This window comes from Ambystoma mexicanum, chromosome 4p (genome assembly GCF_040938575.1).
Source record: "Ambystoma mexicanum isolate Mex_15411 chromosome 4p, UKY_AmexF1_1, whole genome shotgun sequence".
In the NCBI taxonomy this organism is placed as follows: domain Eukaryota; kingdom Metazoa; phylum Chordata; class Amphibia; order Caudata; family Ambystomatidae; genus Ambystoma; species Ambystoma mexicanum.
Window position 1 is genome coordinate 504,835,085 of NC_090927.1, and position 25,869 is coordinate 504,860,953.

The window sequence follows — 25,869 nt, forward strand, 5'->3', positions numbered from 1 at the left end:
GGGCTTTGACATCTCGAATTACTTTTCTAAAAAATATTGGAATAATCTATTAACAACCAAAGTCAGACCTTTGATTTCCTTATTAAAAATCATTCATCAGAAATTCTGTAAATTTTCCTTAAATCCTGCACTTCAGTTCTATTTATAAAAGTCGAACCAATAATTTTTTACAATTTGGACCTATGTCTCCATAAAATTGACAATTTGTTAGAGATGGTTCAAGGGTGCATTTGGAAAAATTTGTTAAATCTGGCTAAATCTGTTCCAATTGCATGTATACGTATAGAATTGAGTCTCTCAAGTCTATCTTCATGCCATTTATGGCGGCAAATGAATTCCTATGTTAAAATGTTGAATCCTCCCAGAAACTCAGTTTATGAAGAGTTCACTAGGATGCTTGTCTTAGATAATCCCATCTCTATTGCACTTTAAAAAAAAAGAATGGACCTTGCCCTTCTTAGAATTAATATCACTAAAGAAGATTTAACAATGAGGGTGAGCTATTCTAAAGAAAGGTTATATCAAATGGACTGGGTTGATGCGCATGACAAAATTGGTACTTATAAGTTGTATAAATAGTTTGCCTTACATTCTCACAAAAGGGCACATATGCTGATGTATATAGAATGTTTCCCTGACATCAAAGTACGGGAAATTTACATGCGTTTTCGTATGAACCAAATGCATTCAAAAGAACGCATCAGTCAGTGGATTCATTTTGATTTGGGTATATGTCGCTTTTGCGAGATAGCTCCTCAAAGAGAAACCATAAAACATCTGGTCATTTTTTGTAAAAACTTTGACAAAGAAAGAATTGCGTTGCTGGGAGACAAGAATGTTGGGAACTCAATTTCGTCACATGAAATGCTATGGTATAAATGCATGAATAATCCTCATATTGTTTTCATGTGTGCATTGGCTAGACTTTTATTCAAAATCGAAGAACAACTCATGTTGAAACTGAGGTGCTATTAAAATGGTGTAGAATGAGAATTCCTTCCACTTAAACTTGATTAGTAATAGCATTTCATACTTTGTAACAATCCTTTTTCTTTGGGCGTACTTCCAGTAATAGACGTGTGTATTTTCTGTTTGAATAATTTGGAAACATGTGTACAAGTTTACTATGAAGAAAGAAGTTACCTAGAATGTTCTGTTTTATGCTCTCTTTGTTTATGAATTGTAGTTTTAAAACATATGTTGAGTTAATTTCATTATGAAATTTAGAATTTTCATTTTAATTCTGTCAGTGTGAAAAGTTTCTTTTGTAAACTAAAACACACTATATTAATAAAAAAGGGGGAAAAAAGTTAGGCAGAATCCTGTGCAGTGCCCTTAGGGACCACTACACACAATTAAGACTACAAGTGGTTATACAAGTTCACCTTTGGTACAAGCCGGTACTACACTGTTAAAGTGGTAGCAGTAGTGGAGCAATCAGACTTATCTCAAGAGCAAATGAGCAGTAGTAGAAATTACACAAAGGACCACAATTACTGTGACTCAAGCAAACACTGACTCAAGGTTTTTGGTTGAAAAGTAAAAGTACATTTATTTCTAGACCATCTGTTTGCAAAACATTTTGCTTCTATTAAACCAATTATCTTTGTGCAGAACGACTCAAGGTAAGTCCCTTATGATTTGACAGACCAGTGTTATGAAACAAAAGGCCTTACCTGGAATACATATGCGATAACTTTTTGACAGTAATGACAGTTCGGTCTTAATAAAGATATGTGTATACACGGGAAGAAATGTTACTGGAGTTAAAACACACTTAGCACCTGAGTTAACAAAAGAGAGTTGGGGACAAAAATCATAGGCAATACTTTTGTCAAGGCAGACAGAATCGGAGAACACTTTCTGACAAGAAGATAAAAGTCAATAGGCCTGCGCAAGTGTCAAGTGGAACCAGGTTCCTGTTGTCGAGGATCACACAGTAAGATAGTTCACGATTGAAGATTGCCAGGAGTACTTGGCTATTGTCAACAGTGGAAGCAAATGTTATAAGAGGGAAGGAAGACAAGGGCAAGCCTTAGATAAGGAGAAAGGACACAGTAGCTTACTCTTTGAAGAAGCTGGTGCTACGGCAGTTGCTCCTGGTAGTTTCCTGCAGACTCACGGTTCCTGGAGCTTCAGTCATGGAGACAAGAAGGAGGATATCTGGAGTGATCTGCACTACCCAGGGATGAAGCCAGCAGCAGCGATGGTGAATAAAAGGTGTGGTCCTTCAAAACAGGAGAGGCTCTACAGATGGCTATCCAGACCACTACAGCAGTGTGTAGCGATTTCGACCACGAAGACGATCCTCTGGCTGTGGAAGATGAGCTGGTTGATCCCACCAGGCTCAAGTGAAGAAGACTCTGGACTGGATCTTCTCTTCTCGTTGAAGGGTAGATAGCTCAGGACTGCAGCAACGCTTCACCGGGACTCGGTAGTTGCAGCAGCCGTCTTCTTCTCCGCTTCTCTTCAGTTCCTTGCAGTTCCAGTGGTGACTCTGACTTCCAGCCCAAGAGTCCTGCCTTTTATGCGAAAATCCCCCATTCACACAGCCTGGCTGTCAATCACACAGCGGGGGGTTGTCCGGCCCGGACAACCACCTTAGCCAATCATGCCAAAGTGCGACTTGGTTTCCAAGGATACCCTGTGCAGGGGGTGACTACACCCCTCTCTCACATTCAGCCCACCTAGACACCCAGGTGCCAAAAGGGGGGCTTCTTGAGAGAAGCCCGCCAAAAGACGGTGAACAAAGAAGGCAAACCTGGTTTGCCGCACAAAGTAAAACACAAGAAAGACTTTAACAAAAAGAAATGGCGAATAAACCCGACCGGAGCCAAAAGAAAGAGCATTTGGTCAAGCGGGTTTATGTTCGAGGTTACTATGATAGCCTGGAAGAGTACCATGTTTAAATAATATAATTGCGGTAGAAAAGCTAGGGTAGATACCACTGCCACCAGCCAAGCCTGAAGGTTAAAAGAGCAAAACAAAGCTCAGAGAGGCACAGACAAAAAGGGATAGGAGTTAGCCCTTTCCAGTACTACATGTAAGGTGGGGTGTACTGGGTCTGTAGTTTTAAATGACTATGTAAAGTAAATGGCAACTTTACCTGTTTTCTGGGGGACAGTAGTCAGCCCCAGAAAATTGAGTCAGGGGGAAGTCTCAAAGACAACTCTGTGTTTCTGCACAGAAGGTGCTGTGTAACACACATGAAAAGAAAGAAGGGGTTCATGGAGTGGTGCCCTCCAGATCCCACTATTACACAAACAGTAAGAATACACATGGCAAAACACATGTAAGAGTGGGAAAAAGGCTCACAATTGTACCAAGTGGAAAAAATAAACTCCAGAAAACCAGCAAAGCTGCTGGGGGACTCACTAGGTGAGGGAAATTAGCCATAGAATGGGAATTCTCCCTAACACTGGGAGATGGTGGGTATTTTGGAATTGTGTCACCATCTGTAGAATGTCTTGAGCCCTCACCTCTGGTGGCGAGGCTTTTCCCAGGGATGCATCCAGGACTGCTCCGATAAACTGTAATCTTTGTGAAGGTATCATGTGGGAGAAGCCCCGCCTATGGAGGAAGTGGCAAATATGGTTTAGATGATCCAGGTGCCTGTTCTAGGGAACCGGCCCTGATCAACCAATTGTCCAGGTAAGGGTAGACATGAATCCCCACTCTCCTGAGTTTCGCTGCCACAACTGCCATTAGCTTTGTGAAAACCCTTGGGCGAGGTTAGCCCAAATGGCAGAACCCAAAACTGATAGTGAGAGTTGCCAATGGCGAACCTCAGGTACTTTCTGTGCTTGTGATGGATTGGCACATGAAAGTAAGCATCCTGAAGGTCCAGAGATACCAACCAATCCTGAAGCTGGAGGGCCTGAAGGATCTGAGAAAGGGTAACCATCTTGAACTTGTCCTTCCTGAGGAACTTGTTCAATTCTCGTCTGTTTTCGGAATTAGAAAATAAAGGAAGTACCAACCCTTGTTCCTCTCCGCTACAGGTACAGGTTCAATGGCACCTTTCTCTAGCAGGTCTAGAATCGCCTGCATAAGGAGCGGGCCTGGAAACTTCAAAGAGTTGTTCCCCGGTGGATGACTGAGGTGTGCGTAGAAAAGGCAGGCAGTAACCCTGGGAAACTGTCTCCAATGCCCAAGCATCTGAAGTAATAGCCTGCCATTCTGTCAGATGTTGAGTTAACCTGAACAGCGGCTGAGGGTAAGGTAGCCCCTGCTGTTGCGGTCTTAGTACCTCTGCCCCGTACACCACAGGGAAATCGTCTCTGGCCTCTTTGAGATGGCTGTCCTAGGACTTTTACGAATGCGGAATAATAGCGAAAGGACAGGCCCCTCCAGGGCGCACCTGTGGGGCGGTTCAGAGTTTGTCTTATTGCAGCTCCAAGGAATTTGGCCGCCGGCTTGAAAGTCAGTCAAACTGTCATCAGCTTTTTTACCAAATAGATGAGTGCTGTCAAAGGGCGTATTCTGAAGCCTGGACTGTACATCTGTGGCAAATCCCGACTTCCACAACCACGCAAATCTGTGGATTGTTGTACTAGCCACCATGGCTCTGCTGATGCTGTCAACAGAGTCGAGACAGGTCTGTTTTCCAGAAGAAATTGCAGCTTGTACAACCAGACTTTCTGGAGTTGAGATGTTTTGACAGATATACAGGATCTGCAGTTGATGCTCTATACTTAACTGTCAATCTTTTACTGAAAGCAGGGATCACATCCAGTGTTTCCCAGTTGGTAGACATCTCTTTATGCAAAGCCTTGTGAAAGGGGAAAATAGGGTCCTGCTGTGCTCCCTTGTCAAGTATATCCGTTAGGTTGTTATGTTCGTACACAGGTGTGGGCTTAGACCACCCCATATACTCCATCACTCTATTCATGAGCATCCTGTAATTGCTTTCTGCATGATCCCCTGGATTAGGCTTCCCGAAGTCAACCTCTGGGGAAGTATTAATACCACTTGCTTCATGCAGGGAGCCCTGCAGATGTTTCATTCTGGACTCTTCTGAGACCAGATCTTCTGGGATAGAAGGTCTTCCATACTCCAGACCAAAAGGTCTTTTGTCATCAGATATTTCACCCTCCTCTTAAATTGAGGATAGAGTTTTGAAGTAATCTGAACGAGATTGAGGAATATATGTTTTTTTCAAATGAAGTAGGAGCTATTGATGTCACTATTGGTGCAGAAATAGTCGAAATAGTAGATGTAGACGTCAGTGGCCTTGATGAAACAGTTATAGGTTTCGAAGTCGTAGACGGAATCGACTGTGATGTCGACGTCTTTGACGGCATCGTTGAGGGTAATGCCCTGAACGGCGTTGCGGGGGTCGGCAGTCGAGGCGTTGATGACCTTTGCTTTGACAGAGTCGCAGAGGGCGTCGATGACGCAGTCTTCGGCTTTGGCATATGAGTGGATGGTGTGGACGTTTTGTGCGTCACAGAGGCTTTTTCGCGACTCAACGGTTTTTCACGCACTCGAGGAGTTTCTCTCGCCTAGGTCGAAGACTCAAGGCTTCTGTGTTTGCCAGGCTTTTCTACTGGGGTATCGCCTCTAGGTGTCTGATGGGGGCAAGGCCGGGTTCTCGAACACCTTTAGCATTTTTTTGCTGAATTCTTCCCATTGTGCTGGGGAACTGTGTTTGGTAGGACATATGACTCTCTCTGGTGAACTGGAGGATGAGGTGGATGGCAATCTATGGCACCTTTGATTAATGTTTCGAAACGGATGAATGATGCGATCTGCTTAGAGAACGTGACCGGGAGTGTTTCTTGTGATGAGGAGACGATGGTCCCGACTCATCGGAAGTGCATTTGGAAGGGCTGATGAACTTTTGGGTCTCACCTCTCTCCAGCTTCCCTCTGCGCACCCTCAAGGCCTTTGCCGTCATGGACATACACTTGTCACATTATGAACAGGAATGCTCTGCCCCAAGGCACCACAGACAGACCCTGTGTGGTTCTGTCATGGACATCTTAGCCCCGCAGTCACAGCATTTTTTGAAACCGGACCGCGGCATAGATGGAGCTGATGAATAGGCCATCTTGTATCCAACTTTAGAAGATTTTCACAGAAAAACTTGGGGAATTTCGATTCTCTCACAGAACCGAGCGTTGCGTTCCCGACACTCGTGAAGCGTGGAAAAACAGAACTGAGCAACGGACGCTGAGGGCGCTACATATACCCATGATGATGTTGATGTCGAGACGGAGGCCTACGAGGGACATCGACTCGACAGGCATCGACGCGCAGCGCCCTCTATTGGGAAAAAAAATTCCAAAGCGGCAAACTGGATGTTGGAAATATCAAAGATAAGGAATACGTGGGAGGGCACAATCAATTCGAAATACAGTTTGTAAGTGAATCCATGCCAGACCCCATGCTGGAGAACGGTTGTTTTGAATACCGAACAATTGAAGAAAGGCTGGGCGCAACTCTCCTACTGAATGATTCCGAATAGGAGAACATTGTAACCCGCATTGCCAAAGCAAAAAATAAGTGATAAGAAAACAAAGTGGAAAAACTCTCTTAATGAGGGGTTTCAAATAGGGGGACATTGGAACCCGCATTGCCAGCAGCCAAAAGGTTGCATAAACAGAAAGCAAAGGCTGCAGGAGCAGAGCCCTCCTTGTGAAAGGAGTCAAGGGCGAGAGAACTGTAACCAGCTTTGCCCATGGCAAACAGACCAAAAGAGAACCATTGTCCTTTTGGGAAGTATACATTTGGAAGAAGATGTAAGCCAATTGTGTTAGAAGTTAAAAGGCTCAGCAGCGAAGCAGTTGCTGGTTCAAATCCCCCTTTGATGATTGTAATGTGGAAAGTTTGGAACAAGCCATACCACAGAGTACACGTAGTACTAGTAGGGGATGTATGCTGGCAAGCCAGTAAACCAGGAAAGGAAAAGAGACCAATTGTAGTTAGTCCTGGCAGGTAAGTGGACCAGAACGAAGATGATTGCATTGATGAACTGTTGCATAACCTGAAGTGATTGTTGATCCATCCTGACTAAAGTGTTTCTTTTGAATGAGCCATCTTGACTAAAACATTTCCTATAAAGAAGAAGTATGATGTGCTAACAAGTAATTGGCCTATGGAGACAAGAACACTTGTATTTGATCTTTGAACTGACATTTGAAGAAAAAGACTTTTGGTTTACTAAGAGACTTTTGGTTTACCAGGGAGAGGATTGTGGAAGTGCTAACAATTGCTTTGACTTGTGAAGAAACCTTTAGAAGTGTGGAAGTTACTTTATCCAGTGAAAAGATACATTGAATGGAAAATACTTGGCATTCTACATTGAGAGTATCTGTATTACTTAATCAAACTTTCTTTAAACTGAACTTTGTTCCAGAGAATCCACAATTGATCCAGGGGAAGGGAATCTACCCTGTTCACAAGGTTTAATGTTTTTTTAATGTTATTTTCTGGGGTTTAAAACTGCCAGAACAATTCCTTAGTTTGTTAGGCAGGGATATCCTTGTGAGGTTAGGGAAAGTTAGGTGTTTGTCTCACCCCTTTTTATTTAAATAAAATGGCAATTTATGAGAAAATGACACCTTTGTGTATGTCTCACATTTCTGACCCCTCACAATATTTCAAATATCAGAACCTGAAACATCAGTGATTGCATTTTTGGCTTGAATGAAAACTTGTTCTGATGACTGCAGAACACAGAGGTAGAGTAATGGCAAAAGCATCAGCTACGTTGTGCCATATCATAGTGTCAAACTGTGTGTGTTAAGAAAGCAATTTTTTGCTACATCCTAACAGATAGTAAATTGACCAGTTCAAGAGGATGGTTTTACAGCCTGGGCACACCGATAATCACAGTGGTGATTGACCACAGTGTTGAAGAGATCCTGATGTTGGCAAAAATTCCTCAGGAACAAGTTGATGGCGGTATGATATGATATGATATGATATGGTATTTGTAACGCGCCTATACACAAGTGTTTCAAGGCGCGACGAGGCAGGGAGGGAGGGAAACAAGGGGAAAACAGACAAACGATCCTACTAGGCCAGGTGTCATTCAGATCGCGCAAGTGCAGAGGTAAGGGGAAAAGGAGGAAGTGCAGGGGGGAGGAGGTGGGGGGGAAGTGCAGTACAAGGTAAGTAGCGTAGAAAATAATAAAAAATAATAAATAGAAAGGGCCAGCTGGTGGCAAGTGCGAGGTAAGTGCAGAGCAAGTGCTGGGAAAGGGGCTGTAGGGATACAGTGACAGTCCCACAGTGCAGGGGGAGCCGGGGAGGCAGTGCAAGTGGAGAGTGGCTGGGCCCTGGACCGAGGTTGCTGAGAGTGGCCCAGATGCAGGTTTAGTGCTGAATTCAGTGGGGAGTTAAGCAGGATTAGCAGGGGAGAGGGAGAGAGAAGGCAGAAGCGAAGAGGAAGGTTTTGAGGTGCTTCCGGAACCGGAGATGGTTCTCCTCAAGTTTCAGGGAGGCAGGAAGGCTGTTCCAGAGGGAGGCCCCAGCTGCGGAGAGAGATCTACCCCCAGCTCGTTGCTTCGAGAAGCGGCTGACCATGAGGGAGTTGGAGAACAAAACAAAATGTTATAATAAGTTAATTCTTATCACAAGGTTGCAAAAGATGGTACCTGGATGTGGATTATGTACAAAAGGATATTTACAAAAGGTTGGTTGTTTCACATGTATAAGGAAAGGGTGGGCGCAATTTACTGGGAGATATATATTATTAGACGTTGGGCTGTATTTAAAGTTACAGCACTGTCTCTGTAAAACTGGCGTAGCATAGTTGTGGAAAAGTATACTTAAGAGTGAAATTGTGTTAGAAAAGAACACACTAATTACATAAACATTTTGTTAACTGTAACTTGAGATGAGCCACACTGATTTAATTTTCTCTGCTTGTAATGAGGCCTTAAAGTTGTTCTGTGCACAAAATGCTGACTAGGCTGGTTCAGAAGGACCCGAAGGCCACCACCCTTGGGAGAATAGAAGGCAACTGATACAACCAACTTATATTAAAAATTATAGCAAATATAAAGAGGAGACATTAAAGGGGTGATAGATAATGAATATGCATGTAAGCCAAGTATCCTTATATCAACTTATAAAATGGGGAATTAGGAGCTTTTAAGGTAAAAAGGGGGGACATTACAAACAGCAAAACAAGACAAAACAGGACTGGACATGTACAGGAAGGAGAGAGGAGGGAATGGGGGGATGTGGGTACAAATATAGCAGGCAATATTTGCAGGAAAATAACTTACAGGTTGCTATTGTGGGGCTGCAAGAGATAGATAATCGATAAACTATTGCCATTTCAACTGATACTTATCAGTTGGTCAGGGAAAGATGCATTACAGCTTTCTAATCTATGGATATTGCAAATAGGGTTCCACCAAAATTTGTAAAGAATATGACGTAGGTTTTTCCAGTTGGTAGTGATAGTTTGAATCGCAACCATTAGGCATAAATAAAATAAATGATATGCATGTTTGTTACTGGAATTATTAAGCACCATGGAACTTCATAGGATAAGAAAATCAAAACAGAAATCTTGATGAAGATTAAAAGGAACAAGTTACTTACCTGTTACTGTTGTTTTCCAGTTTGGGTCTGGCATGGATTCACATGCTCATGAATATTCCCCGTCGTCAGGCTGGATAGCCTCAGTAAGGAAAAAATCAGTTTCAGTTTTGTTTCTGAACTGTCTTTCTAGTAGTAACCAATCACTGGTCTCTGGGTCATACTGCCCCCAGCCAATGACTGCCCTCTACCTAAACCCCTCCTCTGGCAGCCATCTTCAGATTTGGTAGCACGTAAAGTGGCAGTCGGAATAAGAGAAGAGGCGCAGAGGGGTTGGAGGGAGGGTTCGCATGTGAATCCATCCCAGACCCATGCTGGAGATCAACAGTTACAGGTAAGTAACTTGTTCCTTCTCCAACATGGGGTCTGGCATGGATTCACATGCTTATTAATACAAGAATACATAGCAGTACACACATGCACAACTATGGGAGGTGCCAAGGCCCAACATTAAGCATTTCAACAACTCAACATTAAGCATCTCTTACCTCCTCACGAGGCTCACCTTCAAGCAAACAAGTTGCACAGCACTGCCTGGCCGACTCTGGACTCCTCCCTGGATTCCCGGTCGACGCAGTAGAATCTCGTGAAGGTGTGCGTCGACCTCCACGTAGCATCCCTGCATATGTCCAGCAGGGGCATACCAGACAAGAATGCCTTGGTAGCAGCGATCGCTCTGGTCGAATGGGCTCTCGGACGGCCTGGCAACGGTCGGTTTGCCAACCGGTGACAGTGCATGATGCAGCCAGAGAGCCATCTCGAAATGGAAGCCTTTGAGAGGGCCTTCCCCCAGTTCACAGGTCCAAAGGTCACAAACAGTTGTGATATCTTCCGAAAACTCTTTGTGCGGTCCATGTAGAACTTCAGCGCTCTCGCCACATCCAGCGAGTGCAAAGTCCTCTCAGCCGGCAACAAAGGAGAAGGGAAGAAAATAGGTAACACCAAGGGCTCATTCAGATGGAAGTCCGCCGGCACGTGGGCCATGAAGGAGGGGTGCGTCCTCAGCACTACCCTCATCTCGTGGAATGTCAGGTATGGAGGTTTACAGGAGAGGGCCTGGATCTCTCCCACTAGTCGTGCGGAGGGGATGGCCACAAGAAACGCTTTTTTCCAAGATAGGAATTTCAACGGTGCCGAATGTAAAGGCTGGAATGGTGGGCCCATGAGTCTGGTCAGCACCACACCGGCGGGAACGAGCAGAACTGTCCTTTCATGAACTCCTTCACTAGTCGATGAGACCACAGCGACGACCGCCCAGGGGTTCTGGTGTAGCGGGAGATAGCCGCCAGATGGATCTTGATGGAGGCATGTGCCAGCCCCGCCTTGGCCAGCGATAGCAAGTACAGCAGCACTTGAGGGGCCATAATCCGGGTTATCTTCTGTGCACGGCACCAGACAGAGAACCTCTTCCATCTATGACCATAGGACTTAAGAGTCGAGGACGCCCTGGCCTTTGCAAGGACCTCCTTGCAGTCCGCCGGGATATCGTAGCCTCCAAACTCTAGTGCTGCAAGAGCCAGGCCTGCAGGTTCAGGGATCCCAGGTCGTGATGTTGGATGGCGCCTCCTTCCCTGGCGAGAAGATCTGCATCCATTGGCAGTTTGACTGGGGGGGACGCTGACAAATCCAGAAGGTCCGGGAACAATATCTGCCTCGGCCACGCCGGTGCGACGAGGATCATCCTGCACCGGGACTGTCTGAGTTGACTGATGAGTCGCAGAAGCAATGGCAACGCATAAAGGAACAGGCCGTCCCAGGGGAATGAGAATGCATTGCCCATGCTCCCCGGCTGGGGAAACCTGCTGGCGAGCCTCCAGCACTTGGCGTTCGTCACCGTCGTGAATAGATCTATCTGGGGATTGTCCCATCGTCGGAATAGCAGATCCACTTGATCCTGCCGTAGTTCCCACTCGTGGCATGAGCGCAACTCCTTGCTGAGCGAGTCGACGACGGTGTTCTTTACTCGTGCCAGGTGGAAGGGTACCAGGAACATCCCCTGGGCAACGGTCCAGTGCCACAGATCCTGCGCTTCCTTGGATAAGGCTGGGCATCTGGTGCCCCCTTGCTTCCGGATGTAGAACATCGTGGTGGTGTTGTCAGTGAAGACCCTCACCACCTTGCCCTTGAGGGACAGGAGGAACGATCTGAGGGCCCAGAACACGGCCCGGAGCTCCAGGACTGTCTTTCTCTTGGCCTCCCGTTGTTGGTAGAGGAAACCTTACTTCTTCTGCTCTTCGGGACAAAGCTGGAAAAGCTCTGATGCCCTGGCAATCATGGCATGAAAGGAGCCAATTTCGTCGGGAGGGGAGGCTCGGACAGGGGGTGATGGGAGATCCGTTCCGTCGTCATCACCATAGTAGCCGTCTCCATTCCTGCCTCATCCCTCGGAGGAGGGGAAGGAGGTGAAGGCTGGAAAGGCGGGGGAGTGGATTCGCCTTTGCCTGTTCGGTGGGCTCCCCGATGGTCCAGGCACCGCTGGATTGTCCACTAGGGGTAAGGGTAACCTTGTCCTTATCCCCGTACACAGGGTCTGGATGGCCATCAAGATCGTCCCTGAGTTGTCTTGTGGCATAGGCATTGGTTGCGACGGGAGCGACGGCTGGGGCGTGGGATCCTCTGTATCTTCCATGGCCCACGGATCCTCTTCGGCTCCACCGTCGCTCTCTACGTCCGCCTTGTCGGGATCCCTCCCGTAGGACCGGACTTCCTCGAACTTCTTGTCCAGGATCTTTTTGACGCCAGCCAGCTCATCTTCGGAGGTGGTATCTGTGTCTGTTATGGCTACCCCGACCCCCTTTTTCTCGTCTTCGGGTTTCACGGGGGTCTTCTCGATAGGTTGAGAAGATGATTCCCTCCGGGTTGGCAGGGAAACTCTAGGCCCAGAAGTCGATTCCACTGGGGTAGCCTCTGCAGGCTTCGCCAGAGCGGCCACGACTCCTCTCCCGAAGCTTATCCGGGTTCTCCGACTTCCTTTTCCCCAAGCCAGAGCGTTGGCTCGTGGTTGATGGCGTCTGGAACATATCGCCCTTCCTGGCAGCCGAGGAGCCCGAACCAACGGCGCTCCCGGTGCCTGCGGACTCGCGGTGCTTTGCCTTATGTTGGGCCCCTGTCACCAGAGCGCCCTCAAAGTCTTAGAAGACCGCTCAGACTTCTTCTTCTCACCTGCTGCTGGGCTCTTCCCTTCCAGCCAGTTAGTGAGTCGAGTCTGACGGTCCTTCAATGTCCGGACGGACATGTTCTTAAAGAACGTGCAGTCCTTCTCCACATGGGACTTGTCGTCGTGAAGGCAGCAGTGGCACCGGGAGTGCTCATCCTCCTTAAAGACATTCTGTAATCCACATCCAGGGCAGTTCCTAAACAGCTTGGATCCAGTAGGCGTCGTGTCTCCTTTGTCATGGGCCATGTCCACGCCGGGTAGGCCTCAAAGAATCTTCTGGAATCCTCCAAGAAGAGAAACTCGATGAAAATTTGCCTTTGAGGGGCGTAGAAAAATTGCAAAAAATGTCCCCGTTGATCAGAAGAAGAATCGGCAGAGCTTGAGGCTCGATTGACCGAAAAATAAGAGAAAACCCTTAGGAAAAAGGCAAAACGCAGTAAAAGCTCGAGAGCTATAGCACGAGGACGCCCAACACTTGAACGTGTGGTAAAAATCTGAAGATGGCTGCCAGAGGAGGGGCTTAGGTAGAGGGCAGTCATTGGCTGGGGGCAGTATGACCAAGAGCCCAGTGATTGGTTACTAGTAGAAAGACAGTTGAGAAACAAAACTGAAACTGATTTTTTCTTTACTGAGGATTCCCAGCCTGACGACGGGGAATATTCATGAGCATGTGAATCCATGCCAGACCCCATGCTGGAGAAATAAATTTGATGGTATTCCACACAGAGTTCCAAAAAGGCTTGACATGTTGACATACTATGAACATATGCTTGAAAGAACCTTGGGAATGTAAGTAGCTCCAACAGTTATCATTTGACGATAAGCCACATTTGAAAAGGGAGAAGGGGGTAATGAAGGCTCTCTGATGAAAAAAGAATAGGGCTTGAATTAGGCTAGCAGTCGCAGTAATTTTAGAGATGTACTGCCATTGAGGGGGCCCAGCAAAACTGTCTATTTAACAATAAATAATCTTCTCTCCAATCATTATGAAGACAATCAACTTTTGGGGTAGATGAAGTTAATAGTAGAATTCTATAATAAATAGAGGCTGTAGTGTCTGAGTTCAACATATAAAGTAATCTCTGTGCATTAGGATAATTGGAGCTATACATCCATAATTCAAAATGTTCTACTATTGCGGCAATGATGGCAAGAAATTGTTTCAGGGACGAAGCAGGCATGTGGAACTTGGTAGTAAAATCATAAAATGTAATGGGAGTACCTTGCAAAAAGAGTTGATTACAAAATGTGATGCCTTTATACAGCCATGGCTTCCAAAAGATAGATTTAGTATTGATTTTGATCAGGGGATTAAGCCAAATGTAGAGAGAAATAATTGCAGACTGTTTAGCTGTATATGTGAATATGTATAACCTAATAGATAGGACATATTGCCGAATGCATGAGTACTTAGTAAATGTATTCTTTCCTTTGATATAGTAAAGGTCAGCAAGGGGTATTGGAGACACCATAGCTCTTTCCAGGCATACTCATCTAGGTACACGGAATGAAACATCCTGAGTAAACCACCACTGTGTCTGTTTGAGAACAAAATCCATTTGATATGTTTTGAAATCAGGGAAACCAACACCACTTTGGGGACGGGGCTTTTTAAGTTTACTAAGCAAAATTGTGATCTTCTTTTTGCCCCATAAGAATTTAGTAAGACAGGAATCAATTGATTTAAATAAGGAAGAAGGGAGGGGAATTGGTAACATATATAGAAGATATAGTATAATTGGGGGAAATCATCATTTTAATAGATTCCAATCAGCCCCACCAGGAGAGATAAAGGGGGGCATGAGGATACTAGTTCTTTAACTATGGCTACCAGGATGTCGGAGTCATGTTTACAAATACTGTTGTTGGAAGCAGAAATGTGGATACCTAAATACTTAAATCCTTGTGGACACCATTTCATACCTAAAGTGCAGGTGTGATAGGGTGTGCAATGTATATTTAGGGAATCTCTAACTTATCAGTATTAGATTTGTAACCCAAAGCTTTCGAAAACCTAGAGATTATATTTGGTAGATATTGGGCACTTTGCTGTGGGGTTTTTTAGGAATAAAAGTACATTGTCGGCATACGCCGCCGTATTAATGTGTAAATTACAAAATGGAATTCCTAGAATGTTATTATCTTGTCTTACAGCTTCTAGAAAGGGTTCCAATAAATAGAATAAAGAGAATTGGAGACCGTGGGCAGCCCTGGCGTGTTACTCTACATAGGGGGAAGAAGGAGGACATTTGACAATTTACAAAGACTGTAGTTTTAGGGTTAGAATATAGGACCTTAAGCATAGAAAGAAAGGGGTGATGAAAACCGTGCCACTTAAGAGCTTCGAATATAAAATCCATTCAACTCTGTCGAAAGCTTTTTCTGCAGCAGGGGCAATCGCAGCATGGGGGTCATTTGATTTGTTTAATATGTCTATGATGTCTAGAAACAGTCTAATATTAGAGGAGAACACTACCTTTAACATATCCGACTTGATCTAGTTTGAGAAGATCAAGTAAAAAGGGGAGGAGTCTGTTTGCTAGAATCTTGGCATAAATCGTACAGTCTGTGTTAATAAGGGAAATAGGACGATAGTTTTGGGGGAGTTCAGGATCTTTATTAGGTTTAAGAAATACAATTCTCATAGCTTCTAGAAATGAACCTTGGGCCATATTATTAATATGAAATGAGAGTAGAATTCGTTAAGCTTAGGGACTAATAGATCAGAAAAGTGGCCAACAAAATCAATAGGGAAGCCATCCGGTCCTGGGGCTTTTTCTTCTTTAAGGTTCTTAATAGCCAAATGTATTTCATGGGGAGTTATTGGTGCATTAAATGATATAAAATTAGCCTGGGGGTAGCAGATATGGATAATATTGTGTAGGCAGTCGATGACAGCAGGATTATTAGGAGGGGCTTCAGCAGTATATAAATTAAAATACATATTTTTGAACGCTTGAACAATTTCCTTATCTGAGAATTTTCTAATCCCTAAGTGATCTTTAATAAATACAATTTAGTTTTTTTCCTTCTTGAGTTTGAGGTAAGTGGCCAACGATTTACTAGTTTTATTGGAGAAATTGTATATATTTGCTTTATATTCAAGCAGGTTGGTACATGAATATTGCGTGATGATTTTGTTATTTAGAAATCTTAGTTTCATAATATCCTTGAGAATAGAGGTAGAATTAGTGCAAGCGAATTGGGTTTCCAAGGGTTTAAGTTGTCTGAGAATGGATTCTGATTCAAATTTAAGTTTTTTCTTTTTATTTACAACAAAAGATATAATATGACTTCTAAGAACCGCTTTATAGCAGTCCCAATTATTGGTAATAGAAGTGTCTTGATTCTTATTTTCAGAAAATAAATTATTGTGTTGTTGTGTGATGAACTGTGTAAAAGATTCACCTTTTAATGGGTTGGTATTAAATCTCCATCTGCTAGGGTAGCGAGAGTTTATTGGGGAAGCAATCTGAATGTATACTGGAACATGATCAGAGATCGCAATAGATTCTATCGGGGCATCAAGGAGGAGATTAACCATAGAGTTGGAGATGAAAATGTAATCGAGTCGCGAGAAGGAATTGTGGGACGTAGAGTAAAAAGTAAATTCAGAGTCTGTGTGGTGGAGGATATGCCAAGCATCGCTACAGCCTACTTCAGATATAAAATTAATACATTTTGCGTGAGATGTGGTGTTAGTATATCGCACATCAGATTTCCTGTCCAGAAAGGGATCTATGACTTGATTACAATCTCCACATACTTCAGATTATGGGGGTTACATGGAAACACATGATCCCTGAGTTGTCTATAAAAGGAGGGATCCGCAGATGCTGGGCCATATATATTGAGATTCTTGTATGCTGTAGAGTATACTAATATCTTGAGAATAACCCATCTTCCTAACTTGTCTGATTCCATAGATAATACTTTACATTTAAGCAGGGACGTCATTTCACCAAAATGCCAGGGGTAGCGGAAGTGACATCACACGACCCTTGACCCCCGGATGACATCACAGGAAGTGATGCCATTTGATCACCGCCCCGAAGTGATATCGTGGGTAGTGATGGAACACGACATTTCACTCGTGGACAAAATAGGAAGTGGTATCACATAGCATTGTACACTACGAACAATATAGTTACGATATCACTATGTGATGTACATTTCATACAAGAATGGATCGCCATATGTATCATTAAGATCAGTGTGTAGGCCCATATGACCAAATTACTGTGTATGCAAGCAGACGTCCATGACCAAATGATAATGATGTGTTATTATATAGCACTTATGCTTAAGCGCTTTATATAGACAAAATATATACCCAATATCACCCAACCTGTGTTGGTACTCATTTTTCGCCATCAGAAGGATGAAAGACTGAGTGAGGCGTTTAAGAACAGACTAAATCAGTGACTCTCCCCCTGAAGTGTGCCTGAAATAAACATTTAATGAGCCTAGCAATTATTGTATAGAATTCCAGAAAGACACATTATTTGTATTCCTATTCTTTCTTATTTAGGGTCTGTGCTGAAAGTGTTAACTTGTGGCACCCCTGTTCTTATTTTTATTCTTTTTTTAAGGGGTATGAACAAGAAAGCCAGCCACCCCAGAAGTAAAGAGCCACAGGCCAGGAGCTTGCATTACAAAAAAAATAAAAAATAAATATATATATATATGTTTTTTAAAGGTCGCAGGGGAGACCACAGAGGTCGCAAGGGAGACCTCAGTGGTCGCAGTTGCGACCTCTGGTGACCCCTAAATGACGTCCCTGCATTTAAGGGCTTTGTTAATAAGTGTGATGGTGGCGTTCTTTTTGCCATTTGCAGCACTGGAAAAAACCTGACCCCCCCCAGTGACGCTCGAGTTTTTCTGCTTTGACTCCTGTATGCATGCTATTAAGGGCTTTGATCTATCGAGATGCGAAAGAACCTTTTGCCTCTTATTAGGATTGTAGAATCCTTTAACATTCCAAGATACTATATTAATAGGCATCAGTCTGGAGAGTTTGATCTAACAACAAATCAAATGATACATTTTCATTAAGACATTAAAGTCTATTACCATATGATACATGGAAGTACCCAGCAGAACAGGAGGGTACACAAATGGAGCAAAACATAAGGAAGAGGGGTAAAACAAACAGTGAAGACATATCCAAAAAAAGTCAATAGAACAGTGGCTAACACGAACTAGCCACACCAATCCATGTCAAAAAGTAATGCAATGAGGGGAGGAAAGCCGAAAAAGAAAAGGCCCACCAAACCCCACTCCGGCGAAAAAGATCAAAATATAGAATATAGAACGTCCCATGTCATAAATTCATTCAAATGATGGGGTTAGAAGTATCCATCTCATTCCTTTTGTGAGATTGGATGCATTGTCTCAGATCTGCCGCATTTTGGAAGGTTGAGGACTGCCCATTTAAGGTAACCTTTAGGATAGCTGGGTGCATAATGCCATATCTGGCATTTAATTGCCTACGTGCAGGTCTAAATGCCAAACATTCTTTTCATCTCACCGCCGTTATCTTGGAGACATCTTGTGTAATGTACATTCTATTTCCTTCCCATGTTAGTTGCTTAATTTGCCTGACTTTTTCCATAATGAATGTTATATGATTGAAGTCTAGGAGGGCCAGTATAAGGGTTCTGGGTGGACGACTAGTGCTTAGAGGTGATTTGCTAGGACCAATTTGGTGTGCTCGTTGAATGTTAAGCTCTACAGATGCCGACAGGTTGAGAATCTGAGGAAGAAACAAATATAAGAAGGCAGTAGGATTGTCTTTTTCAATTCCTTCCCGAAGGCCAACAATGCGAAGGTTGTTCCTCCTATTCTTGTTTTTAAGATTCTCAGCTTGCTGTTGTAAGGAGGCTATTGTAATTTCTAAATGAGTTACCTTATTCGAGACATCTTCTGCGTCACTAACTCTCCTTTCCACCTCATTCATTCGGGATTCAAATACTGACCATTTGTTGTCTAGTTGCTGCAATTTAGCATTAGTGTCTTCCATGAAGGGCTTGAGAGCCCCGATTTCTGATAAAATGGTCTGCATGACAGGATCCACAATATCCTCTTTGGGTGTTGGAGATTCGCTTTTCTGCCTTTTTAGGGTAGTAGGAGATTATGTGGAGGCCTCTTTTGTCTGTCACTTTTTAGCAGCCATAATATATATATATATGTATATATATATATATGATGAATGATGTTAATGTACTAATAGGGTCTTGCTTCGTAGCTCACCCTCGAACTACTCTGCTTAGCACTACATGCCTAACCAACACTATTGCGTTCGGTCCATACCAATCCTACCAGGGTGGCCACAGGTAATAGGCGTTTACCGAATTGTATATCGGCACAACCTTTGTCATGTTTTGCATTGTCTGCCCACCAACTGTATAATGAGTTGGATGTTTCACTACCTATTCTGTGAATATAAAATATAGCACAGTAACATGTTTCATAACTACAGCTTAGCATTACGATTTAATCTCTACTCAATTATGGCCATGCTTACACTTTACATGGGTAACGCTCAATTATTTGCCTAATAATTGCTTATAATCTGATATAACAGATAATTGCCAGCAAGAGTCTTAGTCCTCTTGTATTCCAACGCCACACAACGCTTCCTTGCAAGTAGCCATTCGGTAGCAACTAGAACCAGATCGGTGTCGCAGCACACCATGCAAGGCACCCCATTCTCATTGCGACTTCCACTAACTATGCAAAATTGGTTTACCACCATCATGTTCCCTTTTTTGTTTATCCAAGACAGTGTATCCTGCCTTGGTAACCATTATGTAGCGTACAAGAACAGACTCTCCGAACTGGCCTGCCCCCGGCATCATCCCATCACTTGCCCCACACCTTTCCTGCCCTCCATGCCACCTTTTTCACCCAACACCAACCACTCTCACACCACCAGCCTAAATGACCTCATTCATGATACTAAAATGTGCACCAACTCGCATATAGCAGAGTACTCTCAGCTACACTCTAACACTGGAATCAACCACTCTCGTCCCATCTTGGGCAAGACTAGACGCTATCGCCTAAGATCACGCACATTATATCATGCATATGACACCATACACGACCCTAAATCACCCAAACTGACCCTACCTATAGGTTCCCGATGCCTCCTCAAGCCTAAAACCACCACCAAACGAACCCACTCCACCCTACGCCCTAAAACAACTACGGCGGCAACTACCACCGATCAGAAGAAACCTAGCACCAACCTTCAAGGCAACCTCATTAATGCCCGCTCTCTAGGAGCTCATGCTATCGAAATACACGCCCTTATCATAGAATCACAACTAGACTGCCTTGTCGTTACAGAATCCTGGCTCCACCAAGCTTCGGGTCCTCTCCTGACACTCGCAATCCCACCGACTAAACTATTCTCAGAACCGACAGGGACCAGTCTCATGGAGGCGGAGTTGCCATCATAGCCAAGACCAAACTCCAACTGAGATCCTGCCCCACTGAAAGCGTTGCTGGCTATGAACTCCTTCTAGCTAAACTCGCCATTAATGACAAAACCACCATCAACGTCATAGTAATCTACAGAGCTCCGAACTTCAACAGCCATCCTGAAATAGACATCCCACTTCTGCCTGCTCCTCTCATCAAACCCAATACTAAATGAGTCATCCTCTGAGATATTAATCTAGGATTTAACGACAGCCTAGACACCAAAGCAGAAGCCCTACACTCCGCCCTCAAGGATATGAGCTTCACACAACCTGTGAATGCCCCTACCCACATTAAGGGTAGAACTTTAGATTGGATCCTCACGCACAATACTAGCATCACCATTGACTCTCCCCACTCAATTGGACGGATCACGACAACATCCAATTTACTATCATCTCTGATGAACCCCCCCTATGGAATCTAAGTTAACCAAGACTTATGAAGCCAGAAATCTTAGCAAGCTCACCCCTGAAACCTCAGCCCCATACTGAGCAAAATCCTAGACACTATGCCAATATCCACCGATAACCCTTGTCTCCCAGCAGACACATACCAAAACTGTCTCACCTCCACCATTAATGCTGTAGCCCCTCTAACCACCAAAACCGAGCGCACTGACAAACGTTCATGCTTTCGGTTTAATGACGATCTTGTTGCTCTTAGGAGAAAGAAATGTGCCCTTGAATATGCACATAGAAAACACCCCTCCCTAGAGTCAGAAAAAGCTGTTCAGACGGCGAGCAAAGACTACAAATCAGCCATTATCACATTCAAAGCTAATGCCTATAACATTCTGATCAAAAACGCTGCCTCTGACTCCAAAGAACTCTTCTCAATCCTGAGAGAATTGGAAAACCCCACCCGACAAATAATTCTACAAAGTCTAGCAAAGAATGGTCCACCACCATACAAGATGCCCTAGCTGCCAACATTAATCTTCTACAAACTAAAATTACAACCAAAAAGCAACTACTAGCTAACAAATCCGCCAGTGATAACCACATCCTGAATCCTACTGTCAACACCAGCCTTCTATTCTTCTTCACCCCAGTCTCCCAAGAGTTATTCTTAGACATATCTCCAAACTCAAAGCATCAAACTGTAAAGGAGATTCCATCCCAGCACAAATAGTCAAATCATGTGCCCACACACTTACACCTATCATTACCAACTTTGTGAATGCTTCATTCAATGCCAACTGGTCCCAGTCAGCATTAAAGAAGCTTGGGTTACTCCCCTACTAAAAATACCCTCTCTAGATCTGACTGTACCCACCAATTACCGGCCAATAACGACAGTTCCCTTTTTACTTAAAATCATCGACAAAATAACATGTAATCAAGTCCAAGCCCATCTGGAACACAACCAGCTCCTTGGTACGAGACAATCCAGGTTCAGGCCTAACCACATTAACGGAAACAGCCCTACTGGACCTTAAAATCCAGATGGATACCATTAGAGACTCAGGCAAACTTTTCATCCTCCTCTTGTTTGATCTCTCTGCTGCGTTCGACCTTGTGGACCATGACAAACTCTGCTCCACCCTAGCTAAAGACTTTAACTTCTCCACCGATGCCACCATGTGGATTAAATCTTTATTACATGAACGAACACCTCTAGAGTCTCTATAGCAATGAAGCTGCAGATCCCATCCCAGTCCCCATTGAAGTACCCCAAGGCTCGTGCCTCTCACCCACTCTCTATAACGCTTATACTAAGTTCCTCCTTTCAGCCTTAGATGATATGGGTGTCATCTACACAAATTTTGCAGATGACACCCAGATCCTCATCCCACTCACTGGGAACTACACCCAAGATACACTGATTATTAACAAAATGTATGCCATCATACAAAACTGGATGGCATTAAATAGTCTCTGCCTCGACGATAAGAAGACAGAGATTCTCATTGTGGGATCCCAGACCAAAATAGGTGCCCTCCACTCGGACTAGGCCTCTATTATCATTGACGGCACCATGAAACCTGTTTTGAAACAAGTAAAAACTTTAGGAGTATATGTGGATGCTAACCTCTCTATGACCAAGCACATCAGCAGCCTCTCATCTTCCACCGCATAGCCAAACTAATTGCTCTAAGCAGACAACTCCTTCCCCCCATTACATTGGCCAGAGCTCTGATTCTTTCACGATTCGACTACTGCAATGTCTTACTACTAGACACCTCCATTACCAATCTAAAAAAACTACAATTGATACAAAACAAAGCTCTACGGGCCGTCCTAGGAATTAGGAAATCGAACCACATATCCAAGACCATAAAAGATCACCATTGGTTGCCTGTCGCAGCTAGAGTCATCTTCAAAACCCTATATATAACGTTCCAATGTGAACAGGAAATAGCACCCATCTACCTAAATAAGGCACTACCTAAAAAAGAAATTACAAGAACCCTAAGATTCAATAACCATCTACTGTTAGCGACACCCCGCTATAAGAATACCAAAGCAGGGGCTGCAGTTTTCAATACCTAGCCCCCAGACACAGGAACTCCCTCCCTCTAAGTATGAAAAAAGAGGGTTCTTTCTTGGGCTTTAAAAAACTGGTGAAAACCTGTTTATTTAACCAATACGAATAAAACTGCCTTCAGATTTTGTAAATATGCTGCACACGCTTTTGTACTATTCATCTTCTTGTAAATACGTTGTATTTGTTTTTACTGTAAACCATGCTGTAATTGTCACTGTCTAATACCTCAATAAGCTGCCTGTAACCTCGCCGTGATACGAAAGAGTCTGGGCGTGCAATAAATGTAATAAATAAAATAAATAAATGGGAGAATGTAGTAAGCAATGTATTTCAATAGTTCCCAATTTGTTTCTTCCCTGTGTCTTTAATCTCCTCTATTCCCTCCTTTTCCCTCTCATATAACTGGCAATAAAGAGAAGAGCTCTCAGAGTACCAGTATAATCCTCAGCCAAATATTGGGTTGGTTTAGATATAGAATTAGAGGGGAGGAGCAGAAATTATATGTAGGACCACAAGGAAGACGAAGAAATAATATGATATATTGTTGATGTTTTTCCTCAGAGATTATTAAAATTAGAGGTAGTCCTTCAAAGCAGGTGATGAAAGTAAGCAAATTGCTCCAAAAACACTTCACGCGTTTTATAGGCAAGTTTATTATTAGTATCCAGGCTTTAAAAATAAGGAATAGGATAAAAAAGCAAAGAAAAACCTTTGCTGTTGAGAAATCGGCTACCTGGCACAAAGCGTGCCACCCGCGTCAGCCGACCAGCTGACAGGAAACACTGGCTGCAACTGTGCGGGATGACGCGGCTTCAGGCCCAGCCTCCGGAGGTCCTGGAACTCGAAGATACAGCAGCCTGTATCTATTCCCAAAGGCTACGAACACCAAGGAAGTTCAGGAGAGCATAATGGGGCATAAAAAAAAGTGCAGCTAAGGTACGTTAAGGGTATAAATTAAATCATTAAGTTTCGCCGGAGTGCAGGACCAGAGCTAGGTGACTGCTCCCATTGGCGCCAAGCCACACCTCCCCTAAAACTAGATTATATTTATTTATTTATTTTACATTTATAGCGCTCACACAGCCCGCAGGCATCGAGGCGCTGTTTGTTTTTCTTAGTTGCGTAATTGTGTTTTTTTTTGTCTTAGTTACATATTTATAACGCGCTTAAACACCCAGAGGTTTCTAAGCGCGGACCCGGGGATCGAACCTATGTTGCTTCGTGTCGTCTTGCTTCCAAGACGCACACTCTGCCGCTGAGCTATCCTCCCGGGACATTACAGACATTTTAAAATGTATATTATTTTGGCATACTCAATGTTTTCTTTATCAATGTATTAGCATTCACTGTTTTGAAAATGCATAATAAAGAATTAGCTAGCATACGTTATCATTAAGGTTGAAGTCTATAAAGCAGCTGCCAAATAGAATGCTTCAGCAGGGTTTTTTAAAGAACCACTAGTTACAGTCGCAAGACACATGATGTCACTGTAGTCACACAATTATTTACAGTTTTGTTAGACTAAAGATCGATTAATGTCTAATATGAACCTAGAAACACAATTTCAACATATCAAGAAATTAAACACAGCACCCTAGGGCTTGTTGGTTTATTTTCACTCTCCATCCCCCATGCAGTGTTTACAAGAAGACATAAGCACACAAAATGGAAAACACAACATTGACAAAGCACAAAATAACACAACTGAAATGTAAAAGGGGGAAACTAAAGATGTGCATGCATAGCCACATACACTTGCATTCTAACAGCCTGTAGGTTCTTTTAGACAGGGGAAAGCAGAATGAGTGGAGGATTGTTGCAATCCAAGCTCCAGCAGATGTATATGATAGTAATGTCTGAGTTCCTTACGTTTCTTATGTTCGTTGTAGCGGCTATGGTGGTAAAGATCTCAAGGGCTGAACCGGAGGCAGATGTGCTGGCATTCTTAATGGAGGTGGTAAGAGTGGCAGATAATTTAGAGAGGTTACACGTGATGTGGAAAAAGATACTGGCATAGCTGGAGGTGATCTGAAAGTTGGTGGTGGGAAGAATGACCTGGCGGCAGAAGTTTCGAACGATGAGTGTTCTATAAGATGCCTGGCTAGAGCGGCTCCAGAGGACGGGTGTGGGACTGTAAACCTGGCTCCTGGGGATACTAAAGATGGTGGAAGAAGCAGGAAGCGTGCAGGAGAGGTAATAATCTTGCTACAGAAGCTGCAGAGCACAACTCTTCCAAGAACAAGGCATGCTTTCATCGAGGTGTAAGGGATGACAGGTTCCTGCTGGGAGGCCATGTGCTCCTTCAAAGCCTAAACAATGAAAGGTAATAAAAGTTAAAAACACATGGATTTCAAGGACTCACACAATAGACTATAAATATGTAGGCTCATATGCAGAATGCTAATGGAATGTTGCACAACAGAACCAAGTGTAATGCATCAGTAAACCTTGTTACACCAGTAGAAATGCATCACAGCTCGACAAATTACTGGCCAACGATGCACATTTTCTTTTATGGCGTGCTTTTTTAGGTTGCAACATTTTGCAAATGTGGCTGACAAATAGGATTGAAAACATGTTATTTCCTGAAAAAAGTGAGGAATTACAGCCCTGTAGAAAGGCCTGTAACAAGTGTTATTGGCCCACATCTCAGTTATTTGCCCAAATCGAAGCAAAGGGGGCCCTCTGAGGTTAAGGGACGATAATATCTGTCACAACTATTACCCAAAGGGCTGTAATGCCATTAGAGCATGACAAAATAAAAAAAGCATACAAACTGATTAGAAAAAAAAGAAAACATTCAGAGAAGATTCTCAGGACCTTCCAGTGAGCATTGTTCTGGTGGATTATTGTCCAAGTGAGACATTGAGCATTAAGGCAAAATGTAGGCTGAGAAACAGAAAACTGAAACAGTGGTTAACGCCCTCTGGTGGCCTATTACTTACATGGACGCACCAACACTCCAGTGTTCTAATTCGTTTGCATAGAGCCTCTTTGAACTTTTCTGGGGATAACTGATAAATTATGTCCTGTCATGTACCTATCTTGGAACATGACTAGTTAGAATTTTGGTACAAAGTCTCTGCCACTGGAAGCCAAGCTGTAGAAATCACTCAAATATCAATAATCTGAAAAAAGCTGGCTTAAAAGAGAACATAATGTTATTAGGCAAGTAA

General features: G+C 43.6%; 1 protein-coding gene across 3 annotated transcripts in view; it reads right to left on the reverse strand.

Annotated features, from left to right (window-relative positions):
- Nucleotides 1-24,266: 24,266 nt before the first annotated feature.
- Nucleotides 24,267-25,869, reverse strand: part of DCDC2C (doublecortin domain containing 2C) — a 1,747,636-nt gene continuing 1,746,033 nt past the window's right edge. For 2 of the 3 annotated variants that reach the window (XM_069606023.1, XM_069606022.1), the window contains exon 11: nucleotides 24,267-25,002. In XM_069606023.1, the coding sequence (XP_069462124.1) occupies nucleotides 24,586-25,002 (417 nt within the window). In that variant the 3' untranslated portion in view covers nucleotides 24,267-24,585. The remainder of the gene's footprint in view (nucleotides 25,003-25,869) is intronic. The other variant, XR_011260401.1, reaches the window with a different exon arrangement.